The sequence below is a fragment of the Halichoeres trimaculatus genome, unplaced genomic scaffold, assembly GCF_033239565.1.
Source record: "Halichoeres trimaculatus isolate MK-OKI-2021-1 unplaced genomic scaffold, fHalTri1.1 fHalTri1_scaffold_15, whole genome shotgun sequence".
In the NCBI taxonomy this organism is placed as follows: domain Eukaryota; kingdom Metazoa; phylum Chordata; class Actinopteri; order Labriformes; family Labridae; genus Halichoeres; species Halichoeres trimaculatus.
Window position 1 is genome coordinate 24,733,638 of NW_027437193.1, and position 16,431 is coordinate 24,750,068.

General features: G+C 40.3%; 1 protein-coding gene across 2 annotated transcripts in view; it reads right to left on the minus strand.

Annotated features, from left to right (window-relative positions):
- wls (Wnt ligand secretion mediator) overlaps window positions 1-16,431 on the minus strand; it is a 31,116-nt gene that overhangs the window by 12,229 nt on the left and 2,456 nt on the right. For both annotated transcript variants that reach the window (XM_074689261.1, XM_074689262.1), the window contains exons 2-5: window positions 9,818-10,090; window positions 5,347-5,471; window positions 3,460-3,621; window positions 3,067-3,203 (exon numbers count right to left, since the gene is read on the minus strand). In XM_074689261.1, coding sequence (XP_074545362.1) covers window positions 3,067-3,203; window positions 3,460-3,621; window positions 5,347-5,471; window positions 9,818-10,090 — 697 coding nt within the window. The remainder of the gene's footprint in view (window positions 1-3,066; window positions 3,204-3,459; window positions 3,622-5,346; window positions 5,472-9,817; window positions 10,091-16,431) is intronic.

Genomic DNA, 16,431 nt, shown 5'->3' on the forward strand with positions numbered 1-16,431 from the left:
GTGACTGTGAGAAACATGGTATGAAATCTGTACAGTCACAGGTCAAAAAGAGCTTTTAGACCGGACGTTTTCACATGTAACAGCTGAAAAAGCAAAGGTGTGACTTATATCATTAATCATGTCTGCATTCCGTTTTGGGTAAGCCTGTTCCTTCAAGCTAACACAGACATGTTTCATTACATAGAGCCGACATTAACGCCAGACGACGATGGATTTATCTAGGCCGTTTCTCATGGTTAAGTTCCCTCTCACAGCTTTCCTCTAAGTTTAGAGATGTCTGAGTCTTCCCACACTGACACCTCTGTGGATTAGCATGACAGGAGACTCTGGTAAAGCTTTTACAGCATGAAAAAATCATCTGCCGTCCAAATAGGGAACAAGTCGCACTTCCTGAAACCCTGCTGGTCATTTGGGAATAAGAGCCTTGAGCTGGAAAATACAGGGAGAAGGAGAGAGACTGTGTGTGTGTGTGTGTGTGTGTGTGTGTGTGTGTGTGTGTGTGTGTGTGTGTGTGTGTGTGTGTGTGTGTGTGTGTGTGTGTGTGTGTGTCTGCAGCATGTGTCGCTTGAGTGCTAGCTTGCAGATTTTGTAACGTGTTTCACGCTCGGCCAGGCACTTCCTGTGGCGCAGAACGCTGCCTCTTACTGATCTGTCTTCCCAGCACGGCAGGGGGCTAGACAAACACTGGGCTCCGAGCATGGCTTCAGCTTCCCAAAGCATGGCATTCAAACTATCTCCTTCAGGCAGAACTCCATGTATTTGCTGCTCTAACCTTCATGGGGTTTAGCTAAGGAGTGAACACAAATGGCTAACGTTTTGGTTCTGTTTTCAGAAGAAACTGGAGCAAGAGGAAGGTCTTGATTTGTTTTGAAATGGGAATCCAAGTGGCCCGCATCAGCATTTTCAGAGATCTTTCTGATTAAATCTCCTTCCTGACAGTTTAACATTTGTTTACAATGCTGAGTGAGACCAGCTGATGGTCCTGCTTCCTCCTCAGACACTCTAAAAACATCACCGTCTGATGCAAGTGACCTACTCTACTGCATGACCGGTTTGTACATGTCATAAATAGTTTATACAGACTTTAACCCAGCAGACACACAAACGCTACAACTGGGTTCTTTCGTCTAAGTATCTTTCACCATGAATGAAGGGCTGAGCTTTCACTCGCAGGCTCTAAACACATTAGGATGATACTTTTAAGGAATTATGATGGTATAAGTCTCTAAGAGTGTATTCACACCTGGATCATTTGGGGTAGTTGTTCCAAAACAGAGAGCAGCCCCCCAAAAATCCTGGTTGTTGGGGCATATGTGAACTAGGGGTGTGCCATATACTGGTATAATTTCTTTGACAATATAAATTTGTCAATTTGCGATATTTACAGTGCAGAGATGCAATAACATATGACCCTCCCTGCTGTGTACAAAACAACAATGGCCGAGAGTGAAAGTAGCACGGCAGCATCAACTTCGTCCTCACATGAAGATTTGGTGCCTAAAAGTGGAGCCACCTCAATGATGTGGAGGTGGTTTGGCCGAGCAAAGATCAGCCACGCAGCTCAACACGTTAAATGAAAAATGTGAAGGAGAACTATTACCGCAAAGGGTGGCAACACCACACACGTGTTCGTCCACCTAAAGCTGAAACACATGGCGGAATACAAACAGGCTGTGAAGACACGTGAGGCGGACATGAAAGCTACGTTATTATCAGGGGATTTTTTGCCTCTACGACGGATGTGTGATCGAGCCGAGCGTCTGAACCTTGTATCAGCCTTACACCTAATTCATACATAAAGCGTGAGCGCCGCAGAGCGCAGTTCCGCAGATTTTGGGCACGTGTCAACTCATACTGGATGCGTCTGGAGCGCCGTGCAGCACAGCACCCACAGCAGCTGGATACCTGAGATCACAAGATCACAGGAGAACCACATGTTCCTGCATGAATCCACCCATGACAATGTACTTTTATGGTAATTAATTAGCATGTTAAACTCATCTGGCCCTCTCCAAACTTCATCACCTTCAGTCCATGCCTTCTCCTTTCTGTTGGTGTCCTTATAGAAAGAATGTGTTGTGTCGTACAGAATTATGAAGTTTTTCACCTGCAAGATTAACTTTTCCTCCTCCAAAACGTCAGATTTCCTCTGGATCTGACCTACTCACTATGTTTACATTTCAAGCTTGTGTAGTAGTAGTAAATGATTGGAAAAGTGGCTTCATACTGTGTGTGCTATAAAAATGCTGTTATTCAGAAGCAGGAACCACTAATAACAAGCTGTTCATTTTTTCCCCGATATCGTCAAAAATATCGTTATCCCAAATTTCCTTAAAATATGGTGATATAATTTTGAGGCTATATTGCCCACCCCGAATGTGAACACAGTGATTGTGCTTGGATGTGGGACAAAACATGTTGGTCAAGATCACCAAATAAAGGAGGTCTTGGCTCGCTTCCATTCAGGCCCTATAGCGGTTCCTTTACAGTGAGAACACAAACGCCCCAGCAACCGGCACAACTGACTCATAACTGTGGCTCACAGTGTAATGATGGGGGCAGTAATGAGCTCGGTTGACAACTTTACAGTCAAAACAGCAGAAGAAGAAGGAGTAGAAGAATCATCCACAGCAGCAGAAGAAAACAAAACCGAATAACTGAAGAAATTGAGTCGTGGGCTCACGTGTAGCAGTAAAGAAATAAAATGCCTTATCAAAGTGCCTTAATGCAGTCGGGACTCTTAAAAAACGACATATGTTGGTCGTAAAGCGCACACTGGTACAAGAGCCAGATAAGCGCTATAATGCAAACTAGCCACACACGTTGTTGATGCTCCACGGCTGTTCTTCCCTGTGGAAAGCAGGTAAGAACATAAATGAATGAATGATTGAAGATGAGGAAAGTCCCCGCCTTCTGGGTATGATTTCTGAAGTTGACAACTTTGGACCGCAAGAGACTTTTGCAAAGCAAACGAGCCACAAGTGTGAATACACCCTAAAACATGGTAATAGTAAGGTATCACACGCCTATGATGATGGTATACATATCAGGTTCAAGCTCACTTACTTCTCGAGCAGCACAGGAGGTCTGCTCATGAGAGTGATCCGTCTCCAGTACCAGATCATGATGATGAGGATGCTGGGTGTGAGGAAGGTCTTCATGGCAAACCACACTTTGGTGAAGCCCCCATTCTGATGAATACCCTAAGAGTACAAAAATAACACTGTCAGGGTCAATTAGTGGGATGTAGTGTGAATTTTTGGCTTAAAGGCTCTGTGGCTCTGTGGGGAGGTTTTGTGTCAATTCTGGTGAACTCTTTATTATTCCAGGAGAAAGACTGCATTTCCCATGAGCACCATCCACAGTCATAAAAATGTGGCTCTTGCCAGGGCATGCATTTGTGAGTCAACCAGAGTATCAAACAGCTTCAAATACATTGTCAATAATTTGTGAACTTACAACCAGACGAATATCCCTGATTTCTCCGATTCCCACATTAACCTTCCTTCGCTCATTAACGGGCAGGCGGATGTTAAGGAGGTAGTACTTGTGGGCCACGCTGCCAACCTCCATGAAAGGAAGCAGATCGCACTCGTAGTAACGTCCCTCATTCTCAAATGTCTGAAAAATACAGAGCAATACATCACACCTAGTTAAAAACACAGCTGTATTTGCGAAAAAATGTTTAGCTAATTCTTATTCCCCAATTCCAAAAAAAAAACTGTGAGTTTGCAATGTAAAATGTTAAAACAACACATTTTAACAGTTTTTAAATCATCCAAACCCTATATTTATTTGGTGGTATTGCAAAGACAACACTAGAAAATGGAAGAATGATTGATTCATGAAAAATGCTCATTTTACATGTTATGAAAGCAACACATTGGATATAAATTTGTGACTGGGTAGAAAAAAAACATTTCCAGTGAGCCAAAGAGAATGAGACTCACCACTCTCTCTTAAAAAACAGATACTACCCTGTATGGGCACAAAATCTCTTTCAAAAGCTACAAAAAAATCCACAAATTCAGGTCATGATTGTGTCATAAACAGAGAAAAATATATAGAAACATCTCTGAACTTAAGCTGGTTACAGACTGAGGCAAAGTTAAAACTTTCCTGTGGTCTGATGCAGAAATGAAGAACAGAACAGGGACACAGCCAGACCACACATGACAGGACTTAGCGCGAGATGACACATTGACTTGAGTAGAAACCTATCTGATCCAGTGCTGTAATAAAGCGAAGCAGGCCTGGGGACACATCCAGTGTATTCTGGCTGTTTAAAACAACCGAATCTGGTCTCCTTGAGTCTCAAAGTTTCACAGTGTTGTTACAAGAAGAAGATTACAAACATGCTTTTGTCACAACACCTTTAAAATGTGTTGCTGGCAACAAATTTAAAATGAAAATATGTCTTTCATACAACAAAGTTTTCAGTTCAAACATTTACTTTGATTATTGTCCCATGACTATTTTCAATATAAATACAAGGTTTGATTGACTTACAATCAATCAGTCATAATTCTGACGATATCAACATCTTACTTTGTCACAACTTATTTGAACTAAGGTTGTATGGACAGGAATATGAACTGTCACAAACCAGCTGCTCAACAAAGTCTGGTTTGAGATATACATTTAAGACAACTATCACTCCTGAATAGAGGTGTCCCAGTCCGATATTGATATCGGGTATTGGTCTGATATCAGCAAAAAAACAAGTATCGGTATGGTATCGGAATGCATCTAAATTCTCCGATATAACCACTTCAATATAAGCAGTTTCTGTTACCCAATGGTTAATAATAAATGGGTCAGTTTTTCCTCATACCTACTGTTGCTGACTACTGTTCTTTGTTTGAATAATATCACTTAATTAAGCCTTTTCTAACATGACAGACATACTACAAAATAAGTAATAAAAGTATGCATGTTTAATGCTGATATCGTATCGGATTAATATCGGTATTGGCCAATACTCAATGCTGCAGTATCAGTATCTTATCGGAAGTGAAAATGTAATATCGGGACATCCCTACTCCTGACTATGGATTTCAGTGAGTAAGAAATAACAGGTATAGTTCAAGCTTGTATAATTTGGCACATAAAAAGACCTTTGTAACATCATGCAGCACTAAAACAAGACTTAAAATAAACATTTGTGATATAACCAATCAGTTTTATTCTGCACTGAAAGCATATCAAATGTTTTAATTCTCTGCAGTCACAGATAAGCTCAACATTCAGCACATCAAAGATAAAAAACAAGATTATAATGATGATGCAGGATGCTGGATTGCTTTTTTAGGTATTAAGTAAGATGGATGAATTTTGTTTACACACCTTGGCAGTTGTGAAGTTGCAGTTAAGCTTCCTCTGTTCAATGGAGTGGGCCATCTCCGTCCACTCGTGGAGTGTGCTGTCTCTGTAGGCCAGGCCCACATCAATGGTGACCAAGGCTCCATCATCTAGGAGGAATTAACAAGCAGCAGTCATACTCCACACCTCTGCAAGTGTTTGAGGTTAAAATACCGGTACTTTAGGTGCAAACGTGTATCACTGAACATGGATGCAGGTTTGATGTGAAGCCTCTAATGCAAAGTATTAACATTCAGAGAAGAACACAGAAAAATGCACTGGATGAGACATAAGGGTTAGTATCTCAGTGTCCATATCTCTGTTGGCTGTTGTAACACAAGGACAGGATCAAATGAGTTCCTGATGACAGACAGCAGCAGCCTTTTAACTGGAGGACCAGAACGAGTACAGAGACATTTCCAAACAGACTCTGAAAAAATATGGTTCATTTTAAGGTGTTGGCAGTGAAATTTCACCAGAATGATACAGTGAAAAGAGGAAGTATAATTTTTTTTCTTGGCTTAGCGGTTGAGGTAGACAAAGACAAAAAGACCTATGTGTCAACATTTGTTTCTGTTCCTCAGAATGAGTCAGAAACTGTAAAAATAATCATATTTTCTTCCAACTTAACATAAAGTCCAATAAGACCTTGAGCTGGCCTCCAACAGACCAGTCCAGTGCTTCCAAGAAAAACAACCAAAGCCAAGCTATTAAAACTGCATCTTTAGATCACATTACAAAGCAAAGTGTTCTCTCCTCCAGCCCTCCAGAGTGCCTCTTGTGCCGTTATGAAACAAGCTGGAATGAAGAGAAAGAAACCCAGTGGCCTGTGCTGCGAGAGGGGAAGGGAAAAAAAGCAGAGGAGGGGTAGAGTGAACCAGATGAGAACTGGCAGCCGACTGTCTCTGCAGTGCCCTCCACTCTGTCATTGGTCGAGACAGACGCCCTCAAATGTCGGCTCGCTTCTTGCTAACATTCCTCTCTTGTCCAGCAGCCATCACCACAGTGACTAAGCCTCCTCAACAGCTGTGTTATTGCTGGACCTGAGCCAGCCCAGAGGGGCCTGGTGCAGGCGTGGAGAGGGGCAGGTGGGTGGAGTGGGTGATAAGGGTGACGCTCTTCTCTGAGAAGCACAATGTTACACAAATAGGGTAGTCGAGGAAGAGATGGCCTTGAGATAGTTTGTCAGACCACTGTACTGTAGAAACCTTTGGCACAGAGTCTTGTGGTCAGGACTGGTTTTGTAGTCTGTGTTTCATAAAAAGTTTGGAATTCATATTAGTGGTGCACCAATCACAATTTTCTGGCTGATCGCCGATCTTTAAGAAGCCTGGCCTGCTAATACCGATTTTTATTTTTTATTTTTTATTACTGAAAGCATAAACCTTCAATGTTCCAGTCTTATTCTATTGAAAATCATTGAATGATACCTGTGAGATAATAAAATCTTTGTGTTTTAACTTAAACAACCAATAAAGTGTACTGTGTTTTAGGTCTCAGAGCAAAAATCAACAAAGGCTGGCTGTCAGACCTTCCTGGAGGAATATTAGAACAGTTTCATATGTAAGGATGGGCCGATCACCAATCCCTGATCACCGATCCCCCAAAATTAAGGAAATCAGCACAGATCTATCGATGCATGTCTAATTCATATACATGAACTACTCTAACCAAAGAGTCTGGATCTGGAATCTGTTATCTGTGTTTAATTCATAAAACAAAAGCCAAAGCACCATTTGGAAACGAAACAAAGGCTTCCACATTCACAACCTGTCAAAGAAAAATAAAGTAAGGATGCAGTGATATCAAAATTCTGGCCGATACTGATATCCAATATTGATATTGTTGTTATGACCGTTAAACAATATTTACAGATGTCGATATATTGGTAAAAAAAACAATTTGAGATCATGTTTCGAGGTAGTTCAGAGAGAAAGAGCGGTCATGCGATCATGAGAATTGATGACCATGGAGAGGATCAAAGGATGGCGCACCCGAGATGAACATGATCAAAAAAGTATGTTTTGTCTGTTTCTTGGATCAAAAACAGGAAGAGGGAAATGAAAGAAGATTGTCTGCTCTTCTTGGGTAGTTTTGGTGTTTACACAGTAGGGATGGGTACTTTTCATATTTAAAACGACACAGTACCGATGCCGGGTGCCTGACAACCGGTACCGGTACTCAACTGTACCAATATTTGGTACTTTTGTGTGTTGGTGTGGTAAAAAATATCAATTTTTTATGTTAAAATATATATTATTTTCCATTTTACATATTTATTCCTCAATATATAATCTTGCAATGCTGTATTCATGTCCAGCATCGAAAATCACCTACTCTTCTACACTCTCACAGACATAAGGATGCATTTAGGTACCTAAATTTGGTACCTTTTGGCTTTATGTGAATCGATACCCGGTACTTTTGACAGAATTCAATAGGTACCTACAAAAGTACCTAATTCGGTACCCATCCCTATTATATAGTCATAGAAAACAATATTATTTGGGTCTTGAAAGATTGTTAAAGATGCTCTGTAAATGTGGCCTATACCGATATGTAAAAAGTGACCAACATCGGCTGATACCGATATTGATACCGATATATCGTGCATCCCTGAAATATAGAATACATTTGCGTAAATACTGTATTTCAAGCATGTTGGACCCCTACTTCTGCAGCAATGGCTTGTTAAACAGTACCTCATACAGCACAAAATAAGTTAAAGGTTTTGAAATAAAGAGTCAAGCATCTGGCAGAGAGATCCACCAGTCTGTGGTCAGAGCTGATTCACTGACTCCTCTGTCTGGCAGCCAGGCAATAAACAAAATACAGCCTCTGAACACACCCTGCTGGGCCAAGACTGAGTGAGCCAACCATGCTGATGAGTCGACACTGTGACATGACTGTTTAGACAAGCCACACCACAAAAGCTGAGATCCAAACACACTTTTTTGGTCCCGACACTATTACAGTTACCTTCATTACTTCCCTTTTCTCTGATCATGATCAACATTCAGAGCCACTCTGCTCCAGACTTCAACTATTTATGAAGCAGTCCTTGACACTAAGATGCATAACTTTACATTTTAAGGCATGAAAGATGTGATTAGGTGTCAGTGCGTCTTATCCAGACATTCCTGGTATTCCAGTCACTTGTTAGACTTTCCCATCATCCTCTCTAATCCCTTCGTTCAGGATCTGGAGCGCCCTGCCAGGATACCAAACCCTGTCTTCTTAAAGATACCAGTTATCCTCCCCTTTTCCCTCTCAGTCACGATGTGGGATGCCGGATGACTGTTCACTACGGTGCAGAGAGAGGTGGTGCTTGATGTGTTACAGTAAAAGTTTCAGATGATTTTTTTATTTAAAAACAGAAATGAGACTTAAACTAGTTCTGAGCAAGAGGTAAGCTAAGTAAATGAGTCACCTCAGAGCTCAGAGGTTACTGTTATGCTAATTCTGGGTCCAAGTAATGAATTCCTGAACCAGCTCATGAGATTGATGTCTATTTGACATGCTTTCAAGTCATCTTTCAGGCTTTCACGATCACCTGTGAAACTGGATTTATCTTCTTTTTTTGAGTATTAGAGATAAGATCAAACTATAAGTTACAACCCATCCTGTGTGTTTAAATATTTTTTTGTCTTTAAAAGTGGAAAACAGGATGCTAAAAGAAGCTGAATTAATGTGATCTCACGTCTAAAGAATGTAAAGCATCTGGTGCATTTCACTGCTCAGGAGAATCAACAAAGAAAAGGTCTGAATTACCTCTGTCCTCTTTCTATACCTGCCTCAGGGGTGTCTGACAAACCCGTCTACACAACAGCCCCGGGGTCTAAGCCTCTTTAGAGAGCAAACAGCAGGACATCCATCATTGTTTGCTGCCTTTATTTGTAAGAGGAATCTAATCTAGTGAAAAGAGACATTTCTTTGGCTTTCTAAAGACTTAACCCCGACAGACCAAAACATAAACACAAGACAATATTGCACCACGTCCTCTAACAGGGAAAGCAATTTAAGAGCTGGAACAGAAAAGGAAAATGGTGGATTGGGAATTTCCCAGTACTGAAATGTATGGTGTGAGAGATTAGAAGTGACAAAGGGAGTGAATATTTCAGTGGCTACCTCTCGCCACAGTCAGCCAGTGGAACATTTGTTTTCAGATTATGAGGAAATGAAGAAAGACAAATTATTCACAGAGCTGGACAAATAAAACCTCAGACTCTATAAGAAAGGCCCTTGATGCAAGATGTATTAAGATGGTTATCACTTTTTCACAATCACCTAAATGATATACGGCTCTTTGAGATTCTTTTAAAACTAAATCCATGAAAGAACACCTCCAACATAAGCTACACCCTCCTACGTCATGTAACCATGTCCTGGAGGAGAAACATGAGCTGTGTGTCCTCACCCTGTTTTTTTAAACCCATAAGAAAGTTTCAGCTCTTACCTATCTGGTTGTACATCTTAAAAGCGATGTCAAACTGCAGAATGAACAGCATAAACTGGAACCAGGGGCTCATCTCTTTGTTATTCATGGGAATGTGAACCGCGAACACAATGTTGTTGGCTTCGATCCTCTTCGCCATGGCCTCGTCGAAGGTCTTCAGCCTGTCACATTGGTTAGGACCCCAGGGCATGAACCATTTTGTTTCCTCTCGGTTCTTGGCTGTGTCCACACACTTTGTGGCTAAGTAGTGGATCGCAGTGGTGGGGCTGGGAGCTGGTGAGAAAAATAGAGAGTGAGAAAGATGTTAGACCAGATGTCAAAACAACTAGAAAGTGTTTTTGAAAACTGTGTGACCAAGCAAACCTTCCCTGAAACAAATGATTTATACAAACCTAAAGATGAACTAGTGTTGTCATGTTTCAACACATCACAAAGAGTATATCTTGATACCGTTGTGAATATATGACAGTTCAAACGACAGGCTACTGTGTAAAAATTGTAGTTTTGCTTCAGCAGTAGATGAGCAGGGGTCCATTTTCAAAGAGCCGCAAGTTTGTAACTTACAATGTAACAATTATGAAAGGAAAATGAATCATGCTCTATATTATCTGTAGATTTACATTTTCTGTTAAGTGCACAAAGACAAAGTACAGTAACAACTAACCAAACTACATTTGTACTATGCATAGGCTGCTTCTATAAACCTAAAGCTCTGTACTTTCAGCAGAAACTCAGAGAAGAACTCCTCCAGCTGATGTCTTTAAAGGAATGTATCAGCCACAGTGTAACAATGTGTTTCATGAACATCAAGAGATCAAAAAACCAGGGGACACAAGACTAGATAAAAATTATGAAATCATGCCGGGAATAAATAAACTAGGGAATACAAACTGTTCAGAATGCAGACTAAGAAATATATTTGGCCCGGTTGATTTTCACAGGTTGAAATAGTCCTAAAAACATCTATGATAAAATTTGGATCCTGACAACTTGTGCCCATATTGCCCCATGATGGAGATTTTTCTTTTGGAGAAACGGAACTCACCCCTTATTAGCTCATTTTACGAGAAAAAAGATTTGATTTCTTAAGCCTGTAGTGATTGCACAAGTATGTTTGACACAACTTAAGTGACAATTTTTTTTTTTTAAGCAAGTAGAGCATACATGCATAACTTTCACGGTTGAAAAAATATGTCGGTAAGAACTGCTGAACGTTGGTAAAAATCAAATATGGCCCTCTTTGAAAGAAGTTTGAACACCCCTGCTCTAAAGGACACATTTCATTTTTATTTTTTTGTTTTGTTTTGAAAAATCAACTGACATTTCTAAAATCCTATCCTCTTTCATGTTGTCATCAGAACCTGCCTTCCAAACACAAACAAGGCCATTCCTGAGAACTTGTCTGAATAAAGAGGAAAAATACTAAAATTACATTTTATTTCTATATTTTCTTGCAGGGGTTCAAATGTTTTCCCTTAGTTACTAGTGCTAGAAAAAAAGTGAAACAGAGGATGTTTCTGTTTCAAACAGGTCAAGCTAGAACACTCTTTTTTAATAAAATGGACTTTGCATTTTTCTAAAAGTCTTAATTTGATTTTCTGTTAATGTTTTTTATCAATGCAAAGCATATGATACCGCAGACTTGACACCAGATTTACCAACGGGTTGAATGAATGATAAGATTTCTTATTACTTCAGGTCTGAAATGCCAAATTAGTTTTGACTGAGCTGTAGCAAAACAACATCATACAAGCCAGAGCTGTAGCTCTAGTTTGGCCATGTCCACACATAGCTGGGTATCTGTGAAACTGCATTTTATACATTTACGCCTGACATCCACACAAAACTTCAATTTTACGTCACTCAAAACAATGTTTTCTGAAACACAGTGAAGATTTCGGGAAACTCCAGGTTTCAAGTAGATGGCAAGAAATTGAGTTTTTGGTTCTCAAACGCCACAGCTGAATGACGGGGATTCATTCTGATTGGCTGGCATGAGTTTTACGTCTAAAAAGCATTGCCATATATGGGTTTCGCATGCCTAAAGTGGCATTTATCGGCGGATTTGTCCAGTAAATGTGGACAAAAGTACTTTTCAAAATGAATAAGGGTGGATATTTGTTTTTGAAAATGCCTGGCTACGTGTGTACAAGGCCTTAGTGACGAGTACTATCCAGCTGTACAGATTACAGGCAATTTAGCAGTAAAGTTGGAGCTGCTAGCTCTGCTAAGTTTAGTCACATCACATTGACATAGTATACCTGAAGACTATCATCCTGTGTGTAGATATGTTGTACATGGTTTACCATCTATACATTACACAACATCACAACACTATTATATCATAAGTTTTGATATCAGTGCTCCCCCACACAAGATCCTAAAGTTAAAACTAATATATAAAACTAGAGCTCTCCAGTTTAAACTATGGAAAGAGCTCAAGTTGCTGGCTTGAGGAAATTCAACTCTAAACATTTTGGCAGTTAATTTTAGAAGTGTTTAGAAATGTTTGGTAGCAGAGCTTGCTCTCTTTGAAGTGCTGCAAACGGAAATTTCCCAAAAGCTTTTAGGCACCAATTACACTGTTTAGGCTTTAACATTCATGAGCCTGACAAGACTGGTGTTACTCACAGGACTTGAGTACTGCTGAGGAAAAGACCTATCATTGTCGAGCTGACAAAAGGAGAAACCTTTGGTCTTCTGTAGTAAAAGCTGATGTTAACAACATCACAAGGGTATGGGATTCAAGGCATACCTCAATGCACAAAGGTAAACCCCCTCTTTAAAAAAAAAAAAAAAAAGTCCTGTCACAAAGATCTCATTGGAGAATCTGATGATCCACATGCTCAGCTATTCTGTCTGTGAGCTGGGATTTCCCCACTTTTTACAGGTATAAGAAACAACATGATGTCAGTCTTTTTACGAGCAAAGCCTCCCTGTAATTTAAAAACCCTACACTGGCTTCAAAGAGAGCCACTGTTTAAAACTGTTGGCACTTGATAACAAAACAATACTGTGAATCCGTTTTTGATTAAACCATGCCATGTGCCATGGTTTAAGCTTCTTAAATATTAGAGCTTGCTTCTTTTCTTTGTCAAAAATGACGGTATCTAATACCTTTTTGGATCTTGGACTTCTGATCAGACCAAAGAGCGTTTCAAGATGTAGTATGGCTTTGGAAATGTAGAAATTATTCCCTTTTCATCTTATAAAGTGGGCTGAATAATTAATCACAGAAAATAGCCACCAGGTTAATTGGTAATAAAAATAAGATTAAATTACAAAATTCAGTACATTTACATGCACAAAGCAGTCTGACTAAGGTCATGATAGCTCTAGGGGGGTCGTAGTGTGTCTACGTATACATGCTGACAAGACTGAACAAGACAATCAGTCTTCTAGCAGAGAACGCCTCACTTTGCTTTAATAGGCGGCGCTGTGTCCTTTTTCGGTAAGTGAAGCTGCGTGCTTCAAACAAGTTTCAGTTCACCTGAAGAGGAAGAAACATTTTAACAACGGCCGAAATGGACGCAACTGTAGCATTTTATGTTTTCATGTAAGTAAGTGGGGCTGCACGGTGGTGCAACGGTTAGCGCTGCAGCCTCACAGCAAGAAGGTCACCGGTTCAAATCCCCACCTCGGCCGGTGGGCCTTTCTGTGCGGAGTTTGCATGTTCTCCCCGTGCATGCGTGGGTTCTCTCCGGGTACTCCGGCTTCCTCCCACAGTCTAAAAACATGCTTACCAGGTTAATTGGTCACACCAAAATTGTCCCTAGGTGTGCGTGTGTGCGTGCATGGTTGTCTGTCTATGTGTCAGCCCTGCGATTGACTGGCGGCCAGTCCAGGGTGTACCCTGCCTCTCGCCCAATGATTGCTGGGATAGGCTCCAGCCACCCGCGACCCTACACAGGATAAGCGGTATAGAAAATGAATGAATGAATGAATGTAAGTAAGTGCACTGGTGTTTGTTGCGTTAGAGACGTAGACTGTTCGAATGCAGTGGCCTTATTTATCATCGTCATCTACATCCTTTTCCAGCTGAACACGGAAGCGTACCAAGAGCTGGACCTGCCGAGTCCTTCCAAATCCAACCTAGTCCAAAAGCAATCACATTGTCTAGGTGCGTCAATCGAGAAATGCTTAGTCCAATTTCAGTCAGACTAAACTGTTTACATGCATTTCAATAATCCAATCTCATGCTGACTAAGCTCATACTCTGATTTCAACAGCTGCATGTAAACGTACTGATTCAGACAGTAGTATAAATATAAAAACTGTCCCAAATTTATAAGAGCCTATTGGGCTAAACACAAGCGTGTGGAAAGCCAACCAAATGTATGCTTCCTCGAAATATCCCATCACATAACATAACCAAGTGCAAGCCAGTAAGCCCCACCTGGACAGAGTCAGAGTCGGTATGTGCGGTGCTACTGATGGAAATGACTGCAGATTTATTCACAGACCTGATCTTACACAGAAATGTATAACAGTAACACAATTTCCTCTATCAAAAACATCTACATGGTACAGAATAAACCCAGCCCCCAAAACTTCTGAATCACCTCCAAAAGAAGATCATAGATTTGATGCTGAATGAACAGATGTTTCCAATCGGTTTGAGTAAATCAACAGAAGAAGTACTCAAGTACTGAATGTGAAATGTCGGTGATGATTCAAAGACCTCTTTGGCTGTAATTACTTTCAAGTGTGCCTGTTGGGAAGTACTGACTCATGGAGGTAAAGATGAGGTTTTCAGATTCAGCTCATTAAAAGTATTTAGGACATTTCTCAGTAGACATAAAGCTGAAATTGCTGCTAAAGGAGCTTCCTACAAGCAGAAAACTGTGAGGACTTAAGATATGAGAGGAGATACCTACATGGAACTGTACTGAGTGAGCAAACAGCAAAAAGTATCAAGAAGAGTGTGTCCTTACTTATCTGAACATCTAATCATATCTGTTCACTCATAACTGGGCTCTAAAGGTGGACATTCCACATCTTTTTGCTAACAGCCTCTGCACTCAGTCTTATAACTCAGCCACATTCTTCAAGAAACAACTCTGCAAGTGTGTTAATCACTGTGTATCTTATTTTATCTTTATATAACAGGCAAAATAAAATGTCAATTAACAACCACGCAAAAACAGTCCTTATAGATTAACACTAAATCCTGATTTTATAAACATCCCATAGGAAAATAAACATCTGTGATGGTTCCACTATCAGTTTAGCTAAGCTTTGTTCACACTATAGGATTTTAAAATCTTAAAAGATTCTGAAATCGGGTTGTATCACACGAATAAGGAGAATCTTCACAGAGGATATTTTCTTAAATCTTACACATGCACACACAGCGAGATTTGAAAATAGCTACCAGCACACACTACAGGATTTCATCAAGATTATCGGACCAGACAAAGTGTTGCGCCATGTGATCCTACATCACTTCACAAGGAAGTGAAAGTAAACAAAATCACAAAAATGCAGACTACTGCTGTGCTTCTAGCTGCAGCAATTTTATATACAGTGAGAAATTGAAAAAGAAGACTAAACGCATCTTGATGAAGACGTGGTTGGGGAGACGCAAACAACATAACTTCCAATCATTTATGGTTCCTTGTAGGCAGCTCTCTCTGATTGAGTATTGTCATCCTCAGCAAAAAAAAGAGTGGCCTAGGGCCTAATCATCCCAATAAATATCAAACATGAACATGAACATTGGAAATTATCGCGGCAGCTCCAATAGGACTGTGAACCAATCATGGTACAGGACTCATATGTCACCCGCTCACACCAGAAGATAACCTGCGTCAAACATTGGGGCCAACTTTGGCCCCGGACTACATTTCTCTGCAGAATGTCTGGAGGGCTGAACCAGGGAAACCCAGCCTGAGAAGCCTGTAGTCCAGGGATATTCAATTAAAAATTTGGTCAGCCAGATTTTCAGAGGATATGAGCTGGGCCGTGCATTCTTAGCAGCAAAGTCAAGCTGCTGTGGCCCTCTTCTGAGCTATGCAAGCCTGCTTTATTGTTGTACAGATCCAGTTATAAGATGCAGTCAAACTCTGAATTTTAGCCACCGCCTCATAGGATCTCTTGAGAAAGTTTGTCCAAAACGCAGCTTGTTTTTCAGTGTGGTGTCTTCAAATACAATAATCCATCAGCCTTGCAACGCACTCACTGCAAAGCAAAGTAAAACACATTGGTTTGTTTTTTGGACTTGGTGGTATTACAAATAAATATAAACTAGGGATGCACGATATTATCGGCACAATATCGGTATCGGCTGAAAAAAGCTTAAAAACACGTTTATCGGTATCGGCAGATATGAACATTTCTGCCGATAGGCAGTGCTATTTAGTTAGGATTATTATTATTTTCCATCTGAAAAATAAGCTCCTTAAATAAAATGTAGCACTTCATTTATTTGCACTGCAGAGCTCTGTGTCTGTCACCAGGTTGTTACAGTAGCTCTGAAATAATCAAATGCAACTTGGTTATGTTTAAAAATGCATTGTACATTTAAAGTTCATGTGATCTAAAGAAATTATTTTTCTGTATTTCAATACTGAATGTCTTCAGTTTGAAAAAATAATACATTTCTTATTTATGGT